At 39.9% G+C, this 16,743-nt stretch overlaps 1 protein-coding gene and 1 pseudogene across 1 annotated transcript in view; one reads left to right on the forward strand and one right to left on the reverse strand.

Annotated features, from left to right (window-relative positions):
- CTNND2 (catenin delta 2) overlaps positions 1-16,743 on the forward strand; it is a 773,259-nt gene that overhangs the window by 262,728 nt on the left and 493,788 nt on the right. The window contains exon 3 of the mRNA XM_039842770.1: positions 13,089-13,201. Coding sequence (XP_039698704.1) covers positions 13,089-13,201 — 113 coding nt within the window. The remainder of the gene's footprint in view (positions 1-13,088; positions 13,202-16,743) is intronic.
- On the reverse strand, positions 8,393-8,511 carry LOC120586338 (uncharacterized; annotated as a pseudogene).

Consider the following 16,743-nt stretch of genomic DNA (forward strand, 5'->3'; position numbering starts at 1 on the left):
AATAAGAAAGTGGTATTCTTTCTTCATTTCATTTATGTGCCAGAGCAACCTGATATTGTAGTCCTGAAGAGCAGCAACGTTTCCATACCTAGTTGGGCGAAATTTTTGATTACCAAAGACCTAATGAGTTCTAGAACGCTCTGGGAATTTTGGAGCCACTGAAGAGACTTGAGACATCTGCTGGTCCTGAAAGATGCTCAGCTCTGAAAGAGTTACCAGTAACATTTATTAGCAAATTTTATGTTAAGAAGATGGGAAATCACGGGAAAGTTAATTATTCTGCCATGCAAATGAAATAGCATAAAAGTATATGAAAATATCAACTTGACAATTGAGTTTTTTTTGTTTTTTTTTTTTCAATGTGGATTTCATGAACCTAGTAGGGTTTTGGTACTTCCTCTTGCCACATGTTTTATTATCCAGATAAAGCATGTTCACCATAGTAAACATAGGCAGGGATATTGGAGCATCCTCATTGCCTTCATTGGCTATAACTGAGTTTTGCAGTGGCCCTCTTAAAATTAAGGGCCACTATTAGAAAGGGAGATTTCACTTGTAGTGTAAACTTGAACAGTACAATGAGTATAATTCCTCTGTGGTTAGATATAATAATTCCAATATTTTATTTCTAGGAAGGGAAGGAATACTAAAATAAAAGAGTGTGAAATGGTAAGCCCCAGTCATCCCTCATTAAAGAAATTCGTGTTATTATTTTGTCTGTATTGCTCTTGGCTCTATAGCCTCTCTTCAAATGGTGATACTAAGTAGTCCTAGAGTTCTGAGGCAGTGGGGTTCTAAAGAGTTAGTTTGAGTTTGACTTCCTGGTTCTACTCCCAGCTAGAACTAGGAATCTACTTAATATCTTTGGGGAATCTACTTAACATCTTTAAGTCTGAGATATGTCAGACAATAAAATGCCTGCATTATTGGATCAGTGCGAGAAATGGATAAGTTAATGCATGTAAAGTCCTTAGCAGAGTATCATACATCATAAGTAAATACTTATAATATTGATTGCCATTATTATGTAGTATTGCCATAAACAGTCATTCCCAAGCAGATAGGGGTATGAAAACCACTGGTAGAAATTTTTCAAAATGTAAATATCAGAACCTAAGTACTATACATTTTTAATCTATAGTTCTGGGTTCTGTACCAAGCATTAAAAGAAACTCTAGATGTAGTTAAGAGTCACCAATATAGTAGTAGTATTAAATTTTTAAGTCTAACCTAATGGGTTTTTCATCGTCTTGAACTACCAGGAATTGAAACCTACTTTATTCTGTGGAGTCTTTATCTCATTTATATGAATTAAATAAACTACAGTAAATATGCTTTATTCGAGTAACAACACATCTGGCGAGACAAAATGGCAGAACAAAGCAAATGGAATCCTACAGATCGAAGGAGTTGGTCAAAGAAAGCTGTTTTGTTGTATTTTCATTTTATTGAAACTTCTGGAAAGAGGCCGATGATTCAGCTTCAGGGTGCTGATTCCTGTCATCTTCTCTCTTGCTAGGTGACCCAGAATGACATCGGGCTTTTTAAAAACACTTATCTGTCAGTCTCGTGAACTTCCGCAGACAGCTCTTTGCCATTGTTTTTGACTCTTCGGCAAGGTCTACATAGCTTCACAGTTGACACTGATTTGTTCCATTCCGTTTCCACATCATGGTCTGCTCTTTCCAGATTTGCCAGACACTTTGCTGTAGGCTTCCTGTTATTACCCTGTCATTTGTGCAACCTTCTCTTCAGATTTGGCTTTACGATGTGTTTCAGTGGGATGAAATCAACGCAGCCAGGAGTTTGTGCTGATAAAGTCAACCCATTCATGTTAAATGGGAGTGAAAAGTGATGTGGAAAAAAAGGTCACCCAGGGTCACTCGATGGTACAAATCCTTGATGAATGCAGAGATGAGGGACACCAGGGAGCAAAAGCCATCTGTCTACACAGTAGAAAACTGGTCTTTTCATCCTTCTTGTAGAGGCACAAGCCAGAGGACATAGAACCGCAGGCCTGGACTCTGATCCTCTCCCAGAGAGAAGACATCTGAGGACAATGTTTAAACAATGATAACAAAATACTTCAAAACACTTGAACAGTCATTTTGCTCCGGAAGGGCTAGCGCAGTCACTAAGTCAGATTCCGTAAAATCATTGACTCTTAGAGCCTGAACAGAAATCGTAGAAATGATCTTCTGTTCTTTCATCTCACACAGAACTGGAATGATTGTATTGTGTTGGCATTGCTGCTTCCAAAAACGAGGTCTCAGAACCTGGTGTGGCGTATGGTTTTCCTTGGAGGTGAAGTAGGAGGACGAACTGCAAACGAGGGTCTTCTAGCTCAGCACCTCTGGCAGATGGTTCAAAGGTCAGAGGCGTTTCAGGTTCAGTCTTAAGCACATGTTCCTTTCTCAGATGTTTCCAAATTCTTTTAGAAAAGGACCTGACTCCCAAGTAAAGAAGGCGAACGTGACCCTTGGACTAACTCTTCCTTCCTCACCGGAATGCCAATGACACTTTTTCAAAGGGCTAACCCCATAAACCTAGAGAATGTGTGAATAAAGAGCTATATTTCGCTAAGATTGAGAGGCCATCAACTATTATAGTCACTTCATGTGCTATGAAGAAATCAAAATGCTTTTAATTAAACTATCCCATGCTACCAAATATAAGTTATCCCAATTCAAAAGAAAGCCCAGAGATATTGAAGTATAAAAGAATCTTAGAACTGATAAAATAAAATCTTATGATGGATGAGTTTTACAGCTGATAAAATATAGACAATAAAGTGGTAAATTAATAACTTATGATACCCGAGAAAGTGGAGTTCTAAGCAGCAGGAAAAGTAAAAACAGCCAAAAGTTTAAGGAAACTCTTACAAAAGTTTGTAGAAGTGGGGACAGGAGTCATGAAATATAACTAGAAGCAGGAGATTAACTGAAAATCTGTTTAAATATCAGTTTGACCCCCAAATTCCCATCCCCACTGTACACAGCTGGGTGCCCGCTCTTCCTGCCCGTTGACAAAAGACTAGAGGTTTCTTCCGCACGGGACGAAACTAGTCTCAACTCAAGGAAGAGTGTTTCAAGCGGGGTACTGCAAGTCGAGAGTGGGAAAAAGTGAAATTTTACTTACTGAATTTTGAGCCCCTCCCCTTCACCCTGCCCCCAGCCTGTACCCTACACAGTTTTCACAACTGGGGCTGCCAGATATTTACATTCAAAGATGGAGCTTGAGGAGCCCCCTGGGAGTTCTGCACGGACACGCCTAGTGCTTCTCCTGGAGAGCACGGCTAACAAGCCCCAATTCCTGCCAAGAGTATGACAGCTTTCTCCCCGCACCTCAATAGGAGCAGACTGCCAGGGAACTCAAGGTGTTTGAGAGAGCCTATCACATGAAAGAGCTTCTAAAACAGAAAATCATTATAAAGTAGGAAGTATACTGACAGAAGGAAACGTAACATTAACATCATTGAGGGGGAAAGGAGATGTTTTCACATCTGCAAAATCAATACTGGATGATAATTAAAAGAAATATTCAGAGGAGAAAAAATAGGTCTTAGAAATTAAAAGTACAATAACAACAATGAACCACTCATTAGAGACCTATACGTTTAAAATGAGGAAACTACAGAGAATAAAGCAAAAGGTAAAAAGATTGAGAACTAGAAGAGAAAAAGATTAGAAGAAGAAACTTAAGAACTGATGTAGATTTTAACATCTGAATGATGAGTTAAAAACAAGAGCAAGAATAAAAAATATAAAACAAAGGGGCGAAAAGCATAAATTTTCCTTTGAACAGAATAGAGAACTGCCTAGGATTGAACAACGTAACCTTCTAGATGAAAAGTTCCCTCTAAATGTCCAGAAAATGTCTAAAAATAAATTTATGTCAAGACACATAACAAATTTGAGAACACTGGGGATCAAGAGAAGACACAAGTTTTCCGGAAGGAAGCGAAAACAGATTTCATAAAAATATAGTAAAAACTCAGAATGATGCACATTTCTCGGCAGCAGCGTGGGAAGGGAGCAGATAATGAAGCGGTGTCTCAAAACTCTGAGGGAATATTATTTCTAACCTAGAATTCTCTCTGTTCTCAGCCATAGCAAGACCTGCATGTGAGTGTAGAATAAAGACATATCGGACATGCAAGGTCTTAAAAACTGCCTCCCATTCGCGCGCGCTCTCTCTTTCTCTCTCTCTCTCACTGAAAAGATATTTTTCACCAGAGAAAAAGGAAATAATGTAGGAAAATGAAGGCAACAGGTGTAGGAAGCAGGGAGGCTGCTTGAAAGAGGGTGCCCCCAGCACGGAGTGAAGGGAGGGCCGGGGTGACAGCCGTGAGGGAAGTTGGGTGACAGCAGGCTGGAGGGCACGGGAGAGTCCTCGATAGCCGAAATGGACGTTTCCAGTGTTTATGCCGAGAGATGTTTATGCAAATCGAGGGAAGTTTTGAGTCAGATTCGTGATAACTATGTGGACAACTGAGCAAACGAACAACAGGAACACAAAAAGGCAAGCTGTTCAATTAGGAAAAAGAAAATGTTGCATATTAGTGTTAAAGAAATCGTACTATGAAGGATTTACATCAGGATATTGTTCTACCTAAGATCGCAGGTTAACTCTACAGGGAAGATGGGGGGAGATGGGGGGAGATGGGAAATGTGTATATGGGAGATGGGGAAAGAGAGCTAAATCCTCACATTTCATCGTGGGAATTCAATTGATGGCGCTTATAATTAAAAGTTCCAGGAATAATAATATGAGAAAGTTAATAGAGATATGGAAATACAAATCAGGAAGCGGAGTTAAAAGCACCTGACTGAAGAAGAGGAAGTGAGACGGTAGGAATCGTGGCTGTTTTTCAAATAAACTTGAGAAGCATTTGAACCATTTCAATTTGTGCGTGTACGATTTGATGTAAAAACAACAATGACAGTTATTTTCCCATATACCGTTAGAAGTAAAAAATGGCTGTTTCATATATCATTTTGTATATTTATTCATGTAGTTTATATATATGATCAGACAGGGAAAAAAAAGCAAGGAAGAAATTGAAACGAGCCATCACCTAGACATCTTTCCCAGCCCTTTCAAATGAGAGTCACATATTTTTTTCCCTTAAAGTTGATTAGAGTAATGAATTCCGAGAATAACATGATGAAAAGATGTTTTATAGAACTGCCGATTTTCTTGAAGTCCCGCAGAAGTATCCTCATATGCATTCGCGATCATGAAACACCTTCTCTGGAAAAAATTATGGAATGGCCTACGACTTGGCCGTTCCATTCGGGAAGCTGTGTCACCAGAAACTTGGGTCATTCATTCATAAACAAACACATACCCAGCTCCAGTGATAAATCATGCATTTTGCTCATTTACAACATGATAACTTAGGACCTAGCCCCTTCCTTAAGAAATTAACAATCTAGGAGGACTACAAATGCTCGAACAGGTAGTTATAATAAAATACATAAAGCACAGGAATGAAGGTATAAGCTGAGTATCATCGGATTACAAATAATGGTATTATATACTTTTGAGAAGTGGAGATTAGAATGGTGAGCCATTAAGGGAACTTATACCTTCTATTGCTCATTAGTAAATTTTCCTTTCTCATTCAGCTTAACTCAGCAGGTGGACCAACGTTTCTGTGAGGCCTTATCAAGGAGAAGCCCAGAGCCTTCAGTATCATGATTAGACCTGTCGAGTCTCATGTCCCTTTCTGCTCTCACCGTCCAACCTACCAGCAGTCCATTAGCGTACGTGAAGACTTTGCCCAGGACCGCCATTTTGTCTGCGGATGGGTGCTGGTCCTCAGTATTCCTTTCTCCTACAGGAGAGGCTGACAAAGACTCCTCAATGCCTGAGCATGGATAGTCCACACAGATGGTCTCAGGATAAGCCTTGGGTTCCCCTTCCTGTTCCATCCAGCTGTCATGGTCAGTTTGAATCTTAAGTCTCTGGGTTCTAGCAATCAGATCTGTGCTGTAGGAAGCGTCTTGTCTCCCAGGACCTAGCATATCATCCATCTTCTGCATTCTCCACCTCCGTCCAGTCTCTCTTTCCTCTCTTCATATTAGTGAAACCACGGCAAGTCTATTTTTACTAAATTCACTATTCGGTCTAGGGTTTTCCAAATTCTCATATCTGGCTTGTATGATCCCAGCTGAAGCTATGCCACAAGATTAAATCAAATACTTATCGAAGGAATTCTTGAAACTGTGAGTACCTGTTTTCTGATTTCGGTTTTCGTACTGAGTTAGCTAAGACCCCACAAAAGATTTACCACTTTTATCCATTTGAAAATATTTAAAAAACATCATTTAATTGAACCAAATTAATTTTTAATTTAGTCTCTTTAGGAAGAAGTTACAAAACTATGTGATAATTGTTCTTATAATCCTAACCTATTACGTGACTCAATGATGTGCGATTCTAGGAGTGAAAGTCATTTAAATCTGGCTCTTCGTAAATTTTAATGAAATTTAGTGTTTATAGTCACCACTTTTATAAATTTTTACGATCTCTAGAGCAAGACAGTGTCCACGTAATGGGGAGGTTTAGATCTAACTATACTCTGCTTTTTCTTAAAACTCCCTTTACCATGAGACGTCCTCTAATCCGCCCACTGTTCTTAATTCCAGTGAAATCCTAATCTTTCTGGCAATTTCGGCATAACATTTTGGGATATTTTTAAAACAACTTTATCCGCATATACTTGATATAAAAAGCCACCTGTATTTAATGTACACAACTTGCCGAGTTCGGATATATACTTACACCTGCACTAACGGTCACCGCAATCAGGGTAATAAACATAATTATCACCTCCACTAGTTGTCTTGTTCCCCTTTGCTTTTCTTTCTGTTTCTTTTCTTTTCTTTTCTTTTTTTTGTAATGCTAACACTTAATATGAAATACATCCTGTTGCAATTTTAAGCGCACGGCCCTGCGTTGCTCACTATAGCCTCCGCGTCACACGGCACATCTCCGGGACTTGTTCATCTCGTGTAATCGAAACTTTACACCCACCGAACACCAGCCCTCCACGCCCCGACTCCCCAGCCACGGCAGCCGCCGTTCCGTTTTCTGCTGCTTTAAGTTCGTTTTCGATTCCTCACTTAAGTGGCATCATGCAAGTTTTGCGCTTCGGTCATTGACTTGTTTCACTTAGCATGATGTCTTCCAGGTCTGCGCGGCTTATCGCAGTGGTACGCTACCCCGTTTTTCTAAGACCGAATAACATTCCTGTGCGCGCGTGTGTGTTCTGATTTTAATTGCTTGCGGAACCTCCGCACGGTTTTGCGTGGTGGCTGTACCATTTCACCTTTCCGCCAGCATCACACAAGGGGTCCGGTTCCTCCACATCCTTGCCAAACGTGTTATCTTTTGTTTCTTTTGACAGCCATCCTAACAAGGATGAGGTGACATCTCATTGTGGTTACGATGTGCATTTCCTTGGTGATTAGTGATGTCAAGCACTTTTTTATATACCCGTTGGCCATTTGTATGTCTTCTTTGGAGAAATGTCTATTTAAGTACTTTGCCCATTTTTCTGTTGTTTTCTATTGAGTCGTATGGGTTTCTTAGGTGTTTTAGAAATTGACCATTTTAAATATTTCCTTTATTCCATAGGTTGCTTTCCGCTCTGTTGACTGTTTCCTTTGCTGGAAGAACAGGCAGCCTTTTAGTCTCGTGTAGTCCTGTATTTTGGCTTTTGTCTCCTGTGCTTTTATCACTTTTGATATAGCTGGTTTGACATCCCCACTTCGCCACCGACGCTGCCCAGGAGAAAGTCAGTCTGGTGTTCTTTTGCCCCATGATTATTCTTCTCTTTATTTTGCTGGTTTCCCTTTCCCCTTCTCCCCTCCGAATCCAGATAACTTTCAAATGTCTTCAGTTTTCTTCTCATCTTTCTTTTCGGTCTCATGTTCACTGAATTCATTTAATACCCCATCGTCACTTACGACTAGTGTACAAATTTTACTAAGTGTATCCACATACTTTTGTGTTTTTCTCAGTTGATGTCTTAGGTACCCACCTGGGCTGGCCAGGAATCTCCCTCTGCAGCGTGCCCTTCCACCTCCAAGTCTGTGAGAAATCCAGGAAATTATTCGGTCGTGGGAGGTCTTCCCTCCTTCCAAAGGTCGAACTGAGTTAGAACGGGAAGAATGTCATCTCTCCGCCCACACCGCAGTCTGGGTACCCCTGGGGAGCAGAAGCTCATTCGTTGTTGTGAGGACGCCTGCCCCAAGTTTGAGAACCACAGTTTCAGCTCTTTATTTTTCAATTATTATTTTAAAAAATTTTTTTAACCGAGGCAACCCTCGGTTGACCTCACCGATTGCAAGGACCTTGTCAACTTACAGTCCCTTATTTTTTATGCCTATAGTACCTGGTCTTCCTAGGTGGTCTCCCATGCAAGTACTAACCAGGCCCGACCCTGCTTAACTTCTGAGATCAGACAGGATCGGGCTTGTTCAGGGTAGCATGGCCATAGACTAGTTTTCAATTCTGGTGGTAAGTTATCAGCTCCAAGCATAATGCCACACCAGGACCAGCTGGGGTCCTCAGAGTTCCGAACCCCAGGGATGAGATGTGACGAAAACTTCCCTATGAGCCTAAGGCTCTTTGGTGGGGTAAGGTAGGACTCAACTGTACTGTGAGCAGCAATACAGGAAGGCATTTCCGAAGCTGCTCTCTAGATTTCATAGAAATAAAAATCATTTCAATAATGAATCTTAGTGTGAACGTTAATGATAGCTTACCGTGGCATCATAGGTTCTCTACATCAATGGACTGCTATAGTCTCTAAAACAAAAGAATTGAAAGTATTGGGGATATTTAGTTCATCCACTATTCATTAGTTCCTTCAGCATCCCCCCTCTCTATGCCCAGATCTCTTAAAACATCACCTTTGATCTCATTCTCTTTCCTGCTTTTGAAGGAAGAATTTCTTTTCTGGCCAAGGCTAAGCTTTTCACCTGAATAACCTTAATATCTCTGTAAAGTGAAGACAAAACAGAACCTAGGAAATAGTTTTATGAGGTTTACACAAAGTGATACATGTTAAGCACTTAGCTCCGTGCACATACATTGACTTAACAGGTATTTATTAAGCGCCTACTATGTGCCAGGACTTCTCTAGACACTAGATAGAATAGCAGCCCAGCAGGAAAATGTCCTCCTTATATACCATTCTAGTCACTAAGCACTCAACAGGAAGTGCTCAATAATTTTAGCCTCCAATTTTATTATGTTTTATGTTATATTAATAAAATATAAGATTTTAGATGAAGAAGCGAAACTTCCTTGCTCCTTGAGGAATGTGACATTTACTATATACTCCTTAGTGAAGCACAGAGGGATAATTCACTTAAATCCTAGCTTGTTTCATATACACAATGACAAAGTAAACATTTATTGAATGGGCATTTTAAAAAGGCAACACATTGATTCAGTTTCCTTAATAAAGAAAATGTCATTTCAATTAAAAAGTTATCAGGCAAATAAAAGAAACAACCCAAAAGTAACCTTTATTTTGAATACCATAATAGCAAACATCTTCTTTTAAAGTGTAAAACTTTAAGTACTTAACTAGTTAGTACTTAGCGTAAATTTTTACATACAGTGGAAAGCATGCATTTAACAAACATGAGGAAAAAAATTGTTAATTCTTAAAACCCTTCCAGCTTTTGGCAAAGGTAGTGTAACTGGACATGAAAATACCTTCTACCCGAAAGAACAACAGAAAAACAAACAGACAAAAAAGATGAAACACCAGCTTTCAAAACACTGAACTTCAGGCAGTGAAGGACAGTGATTCCTAAGAGACACAGCAAATAAGCCGAGCCCTGCCGGTGAGCCAGTTTATTGCTTGAGCGAGTGTCCTCAGGATAGTATACAAAGAAGAGAGATGCAGGCAGAGCCCAGGGGACTGCCTGAGATGTGGAGACAGCACTGAGTGTCTAGGTGGGTAAAGGTGGCTAGAATCTGCAAAGCGAAATAGAAGGAAGGTGATTACTGATCAAAAGGAGAAACCTTGAGATTTGCAAAGGGTCCCTTTCTGCTAATTGGTGGAGAACTGAGCAGCCTCCATGTGCAAGGAACGGGGAAGAACCATCTGGAAGGATGAGAGGAAATAGCCCCTGGTGCTCACACCACAACCAGGGGTATATGCCTGCACCCACCAGCTACACTGGGAAACCCTGTAATTCGCAAGACGAAGTGCCTGCCTAGGCAGTGCAGAGTAACTAGCCCCACACTAAAGGCTATTATGTTACCCTTAAGGAATAAATTCGAGACTCACATGTATCAAATCGCCTCCACGTAACTAACTGTGCCCCGGAACAGAGCGTAAGATATTTGTCGGAATACGAAGATACCCAGAGCACAATGATTTATATTCAGAGATCACCACACATTCAGAGGACCAGAAATCAGGTCCACTGAGGACAAACATCAGTCAGTCGAACCTGACACAGATGCTAGAATCAGGACATCAAAACAGTTTTTATATGTGTATTGCATGTGTTCAAAATGTTAAGTACAGACATGGAAGCCATTAAAAAAAGGCCCAAATGAAATTTCTGGAAGTGTTGTACTTACTCATTCATCAGTGTCTGAGATACACTCAGTGGGGTCGATGGTAGATTAGACATTGCAGAAGAAAAGACTGGTTAGCTCGACAACACCAATAGAAATGATCCCAAAAGAAATACAAAGAGAGAGAAACAAATTTAAAAAAATGAGAAAAGAATCCATGAGCTTTGGGACAATGTCAACATAAAATTAATATACACTTAATTGTAGTCACTGAAGAAGAAGAGATAGCGGAGAAGAGAACTATTTTGAAGAAATTAATGGCTGTAAATTTTCAAGATTTGTGGGAAACTATAAATCCACCGATTGGAGACCCAATGAACCCGAAGCATAAGAAACATGAGGAAGATGACCACGAGGAACATGAAAATCAAGCCGTTCGGCACCAGTGACAAAGAGAAAGTCTGTAAGGGAATCGGAGAAAAAAAAAGACACTACATATACAAAGAAACAACAATAAGGAACATCGTAGGTATTTTTGTGTGAAACAATGCAAGCGAGAGGACAGTGGAGTAAAAACGTCCTTCAAAAATGAGGGCGAAATAAAGATGTTAGGCACGTAAACAGTTGAAAGGATTCATCACCAAGAGAACCATATTACAGAAAATATTAAAGGAAGCCTTTCAGACAGAAGGAAAGTAATGCCAGATGGAAATACAGACCTACACGAAGTGAGGGGCGGTAACTATGTGTTTGGAAGGAGCTTGCTCATGAAAAAGTGTCTCTTGTCATCCGCCTCCCATGAGACTGAAGCGAAGGAACAGTGTAGCGAAGCCACAGCCTTCGGCAAGCTCACCCGAGGGCTGTGCTAGCGGGGAGCCAAGGTTTATGACGCAGATTGCTTCATTGTCTCACTTTTCGTGCTATTCGTAACAAACATGTGGCCAAGTCAGGTCCCTTAAATGATGTAAATAATGAACATCTATCTACCTATGAGGAATTTTATATTATGTTCATGTATTACCTTTGTAAGCTGTCATCGACTCAAAAATATGAATGAGTCGGTTTCCTGTTATGCAGACAGATTTAAGATAAAACACATTATAAAGCTCAGAAATATCAAGTCTACTAAAACTTGCTGTTTTTTGGGGGAAAGAGACTGCCTACTGAAAGCAGTCGAACTCGAAGAAAGAAGGGAAGCTTAACTGCACAAAATGCATTCGGGAGAGGTCTTGGTATTGAGCCTTTACAAAGAACCTTTGCTGCCTATCACAATATATAAGAATAAAAATTTGATCTCAAACAACATGCTTCTTCAGTTTCAGCCCCTAAAGGGAAAATTTGAGCCCACATGTGTGGAGTGTCTCTCACTTAGATCCCCTAAATAATGTCAACATAAAAAAATAAAATCCGCTCTTATGGAAAAGAGCAGAGGTATTTTTAACACAAATAGAGGACACACTGGAGCCTACCTTTTAAAGGTCTCGCCCGAGAGCGTCCCAGGGTAGCGAGTAAAGTTAACTCATCTTTTCTGGGAAGGCGGATCCATCCCGGCCATGTTGGGAGTTTTAGTTTTCCAAAACTGACCTCAACTCTACGTTTCCGTATTTTTCAGCATTTTTCAACACTCTTGTTTTTCCGTCTCCAGAACATAACCGTGCAGATAATTTTTTTAAAGTGAAAATAATTTTTGTAAAATTATTTCCTGAAAATTTTAGTTTAAAACACTTGCTTGACTGCAATTACATTTATTTAAAAACTTAAGGGTACAGGAAACTAAAATATAAAGGCTAAACTATGGTGCAAATCCCAGGAGCTGCAAAGCTACCATCACTGGTGTACAGGTTGGATCATTTTTCAATAAAGTTAATCCTGAAACAGTGGATTTCGGGCTGCTTTGTAGACGTATTCGTCATTGGTTTAATTGGCCATTTTTAAAGGCGATATAGCAAAATTTAAAGGTTATTCCCTTAGTAACTCTACAGGCTAGCATCTGTATCATGGCCATTCCACTGAAATTTAAAGCATAATTGAGTGTAGTTTTAAGATTATGTAAATAAGACAAGGATCAAATTAGCTAGAAGTCCAGTAGGAAATAAATACGATACTCCAACTGATAGAAAAGTGAGTTATTTCTTTATTAAATGTGTGACAAGGGTATTAATATCTGTTGGGTGCTGGCTTTCTTCCAAACATAGCTCAGGCTAATTTTTCATGAAAAATATCTCATTTAGTCCTCACCTCAATCTTATGAAATAAGTATTATAAACCCATTTTGTAGATGATGAAACTGATACTTAGATTCAATAACTTATTCAAGGCCTGTGGCTAGTCGGTCCCATGACTGTGATGGAAACTCAGGTTCCAACTCTGTCTGAACTTCACATTCGTCTTTGATTCCACAGCGACGTCCTCCGCTGCTCAAATTTAGCATCTTGGTAAATCAGATTTTTCCCCTTGACCGTCTTGTCATTTTGGCCTGAATCCCACTTTTTATATGAACGATAGAATTAATCATGTGGGTGTCTTTCTTTTAGGAATTACAGTTTGAAAGACTGACTCGAGAGCTGGAGGCAGAACGCCAAATCGTAGCCAGCCAGCTGGAGCGATGCAAGCTGGGGTCGGAGACGGGCAGCATGAGCAGCATCAGGTACTGGGCGCCCCGCCTTGTCCACTTCTGTGCTTTGCGTTGCTGGTGGGAGTAGATCGTGTTTATCTCCTCCTTCGAAGCCTGGCGGTGGGGTTGGAGCGTTCGTTCAGATGTGGGGAAGGGATCGTACCTGACCTGACATGAGATGTTCAAACGGTGTTCAGAATGGCCTGGTTGGTACTCGAAACTCTTTTAACAAAATTAACACCAGCCCAAAAGCAAATGATGCATAATTTTCCACACAGGAAGGTTTTGCATCCGGTCTGCTTGCTGGCAATCCGATGTCACATCATAGTGTCTCAGTTTGGATTTTTTTTTTTTCCTAAATGATCCAGAGTTGTAGGTTCTAGAAATGAAAGACAGAACATTTCGATGTAACGTATATTGTTTCCCACTATGTCATGGTAAATTATAAAATTGCTCCTCATACATCAACTACACATACAATTCCCATGTGGGAAAATATTTCACATCCATAGATAGAATGATAATTCAATTAGGGATTGGTTTGAGATGATCAAATATTTTAAAACAAAACAAAACAAAATATAGTCATTTGACCACAGAATAATTTATCCACCTTAGGATTGTTTTCATATTTAAAAATGTAAGTGAGTGTGTGAAAAAAAATAAATAAAACTTTATAAGTCAACTTTCATTTCTCAGAAATGCATTATACTTTCCTGTCATCTTGTTCTATGTTTGTTTTTGACACTATGTTTTTAGGGAAGTGTCTTAAAGAAACAGTAGTCACTGTTGCAAATAAACTCCAACAATATAGCAACTTAACACAGTAGAAATCTGTTTCTCATTCATGCAACAGGTAGAGGTGGCGGGTCCTGGTCACAGGGCTGCTTCTTTGCTTCTCCTCCATGCAGTGAGTAAGGACCCAGCTTCTCTCTTGAGAGCCCTGCCATCCCCTGTGGCCTCTTTGTCAACTGCCTCTCCTAGATGGGAAGGGGGCAGGAATTTCTGGGCTCTTCCTCTTGAGGATGTGAAATAAGCCCATTAGTGAGAACCACTCACCTGCCTCTCCCAGACGGGAGAGGGGCAAGAATTTCTAGTCCTGGGGTCTCCAGCTGCTCTCCAGAAACAGGAGCATGAGTTGGGTGGGCTCCTAACTACCTGTGTCAGAAATGACTTAAAATATCACGTATCCATTGCTCTAAAGTATTCATTGTTGTGAGAGTAATTTTGTAGTTGGAATGTTTCTTCGGTGGGAAACCTGCCATTAATCTTTCAACATTGTTTTTTCTTTGTGGAGTACTGGTAAACCTTTCCATCAAAATCATTGCAAGTTTTTTGTTAGACAGTCACTTACTTGGATGAATACCCTTTCCAATTGCAAAGCCTTATTTAGGATATGTGGAAGCATATCCACTTCTGTATGCAAGTACCTCTGCTGTAAGAGGTGACAAGTAGGTATAATGTCATCTCTTAAACTCATCAGAGACTTCTCTGAACACCTAAATTAACGGAATCAGGATGGACAAGAAAAAGTGAATTGTGTTCACTTAAAATTGTATTTAGAAGGTTGACTGGTGGAAGGTGGTCAGTCTAAGGGAGGGAGAAACAGTATTTATATGTCTGTATTTGTATTATTTCACGTACATATTGGAAGAAACTTTTGTCATTGTTGAATACCTCCTCAGAAGCTAAGCCTGTTGGTTTTTTTTGGGTTTATAAGCACCGCTGAATTAATATCTATTTCTCTTTGAAATCAGTTGTTTTCCTATTGGTTGGATTGCCTTTTCGATTTGCATCTCTCATCTTTCTCTGTAACATTTTAGTATGCTGTACCTCTTTCATTTTGTCTTGCCCACCCCTAGCCCCTGGTAGGAGCAGGTCTGGGGGACCACATTGTGTCCTGTGCCTTAATTCCCGCTTCTGATTGGATCAGAAATGGATGTCTGACCCAAGGGTGATTCGTTCAGTGCCCAGCCTTTAAGATACTGGGCTCTTCCTCTTGAGGATGTGAAATAAGCGACACTGTCCACTGGTAGGCACTAGGGGATGGTGGCCAAATAGATTGTGTGCTAGTGGAGGGATCTGTGTGGGCAGAGAACTGCCCAGAAGACCGGGACCATTTTGTTCCTGAAGGTCGAAGAGACCAGTTTAGTTATTAGGACTGGCTGCGTTACAGATGTGGCATCTATAGAATTACCTTTTAAATTCTTAAAACCTGTCCTCCTCCCACATTTGATTTGATGGGAGTTGATTTCTTTTCTTAGGTCCCACGTGTCTTGGATAGAGCACATCCGTGAGCTGCCAAATTAGATAGAAAAATCCCATGAAAATGTTTGGTTCTTTACACTATACGTTGTGTTCCCTAGCTCACAGCTCATGATACGTACTCAATAATTCTGTTAAATGTGTATTAAATAATAGTGTTAAGTGCCGGCGACATTGCCTAATTATTTCCCCCTCCATATACCTCTATAATTTCAGTCTTCGTCAAGCTTAATTATTTTGTACTTTGGAAATCTCTAATATGTGAATCTGCATTTGAATAATACAAGCGATTTACTGATATTTCACCGGAGAAAATCAGATACACAGCTTTCACTGTTCTTTTTTTTTTTTTGTCTTAACCTAGTTGTTTGCTCAGCTTCAAAAATGCACCTTTGGAAATTTAAATCTTTATTAAAGATGAAAGACTAACCTATTTAGCACATCAAAAGGGTATTTAAAAATAAAATAAAAAACAGAATATAAACAGTTTTTGAAAAAGGAGGACACGTAAAGAAGTCTGCAATAATTTGAACGTTTCATACTTCTTGGGGATATTAGGGAGGGGTAAGAGAGTTTCTTAGAGGAATTGAAATAAAGTCAAATATTTTCAGGATTTTTATGTAAGTGGTAAAAATGACTGAGAAACGTAGTTTGGTTTTCTTCTGCCTTTACTGGTGGTAGGAAATTGTTCCTGCTATATCCTAACGCCTCCTTCTCTGTAGTCACATTGATAGTTTAAACTTATTAAAAATAGGTTATCAGGATGCATTTGTGACAGTCAGCTTTATAATAGTCAACCACATCATGAATGAGGACACCGAGAATGTGGAGAAGGAAGAATCTGGAGATGTCTCCTTCTGCGACCTAGTATCTGGGATAGAAGTAGCTACAAATGGGACCATTGCGATCTAACTCTTTATAGACGTTTCTAAAGACTCAATTGCATATGATAGCTTCCAGAATTCAGATCAATTAGTGGTTGTCTAATTGTTATCATTTTCTGCAAAGGAATTATTGATGCTTCTCACAGCAGCTATAAGTTCACCCCTGTACCTTATCTCCTTCCTGTTTTGTTTTTCTTCACTCTGTTTCCAGGCCAGACCTTTTCCAAGCTGTTGACGTCTTCTTCCTTCCTACAACTAGAAAGTCTGATTTCATACCTTCTCTCTGATTCCTCAGAAACATCCAGACCTGAGGCAGGAACATTATTTATACAGATGATGCCTTTCATTTAGGGTAACTGTCAGATATCTCTTGTTAACAGCCCATTCCCACCCTCTGGCCTGTGTGATTACTTAGCTCACCCCTGT

Source organism: Pteropus medius, unplaced genomic scaffold (assembly GCF_902729225.1).
Source record: "Pteropus medius unplaced genomic scaffold, Ma_sr-lr_union100, whole genome shotgun sequence".
Classification (NCBI taxonomy): domain Eukaryota; kingdom Metazoa; phylum Chordata; class Mammalia; order Chiroptera; family Pteropodidae; genus Pteropus; species Pteropus medius.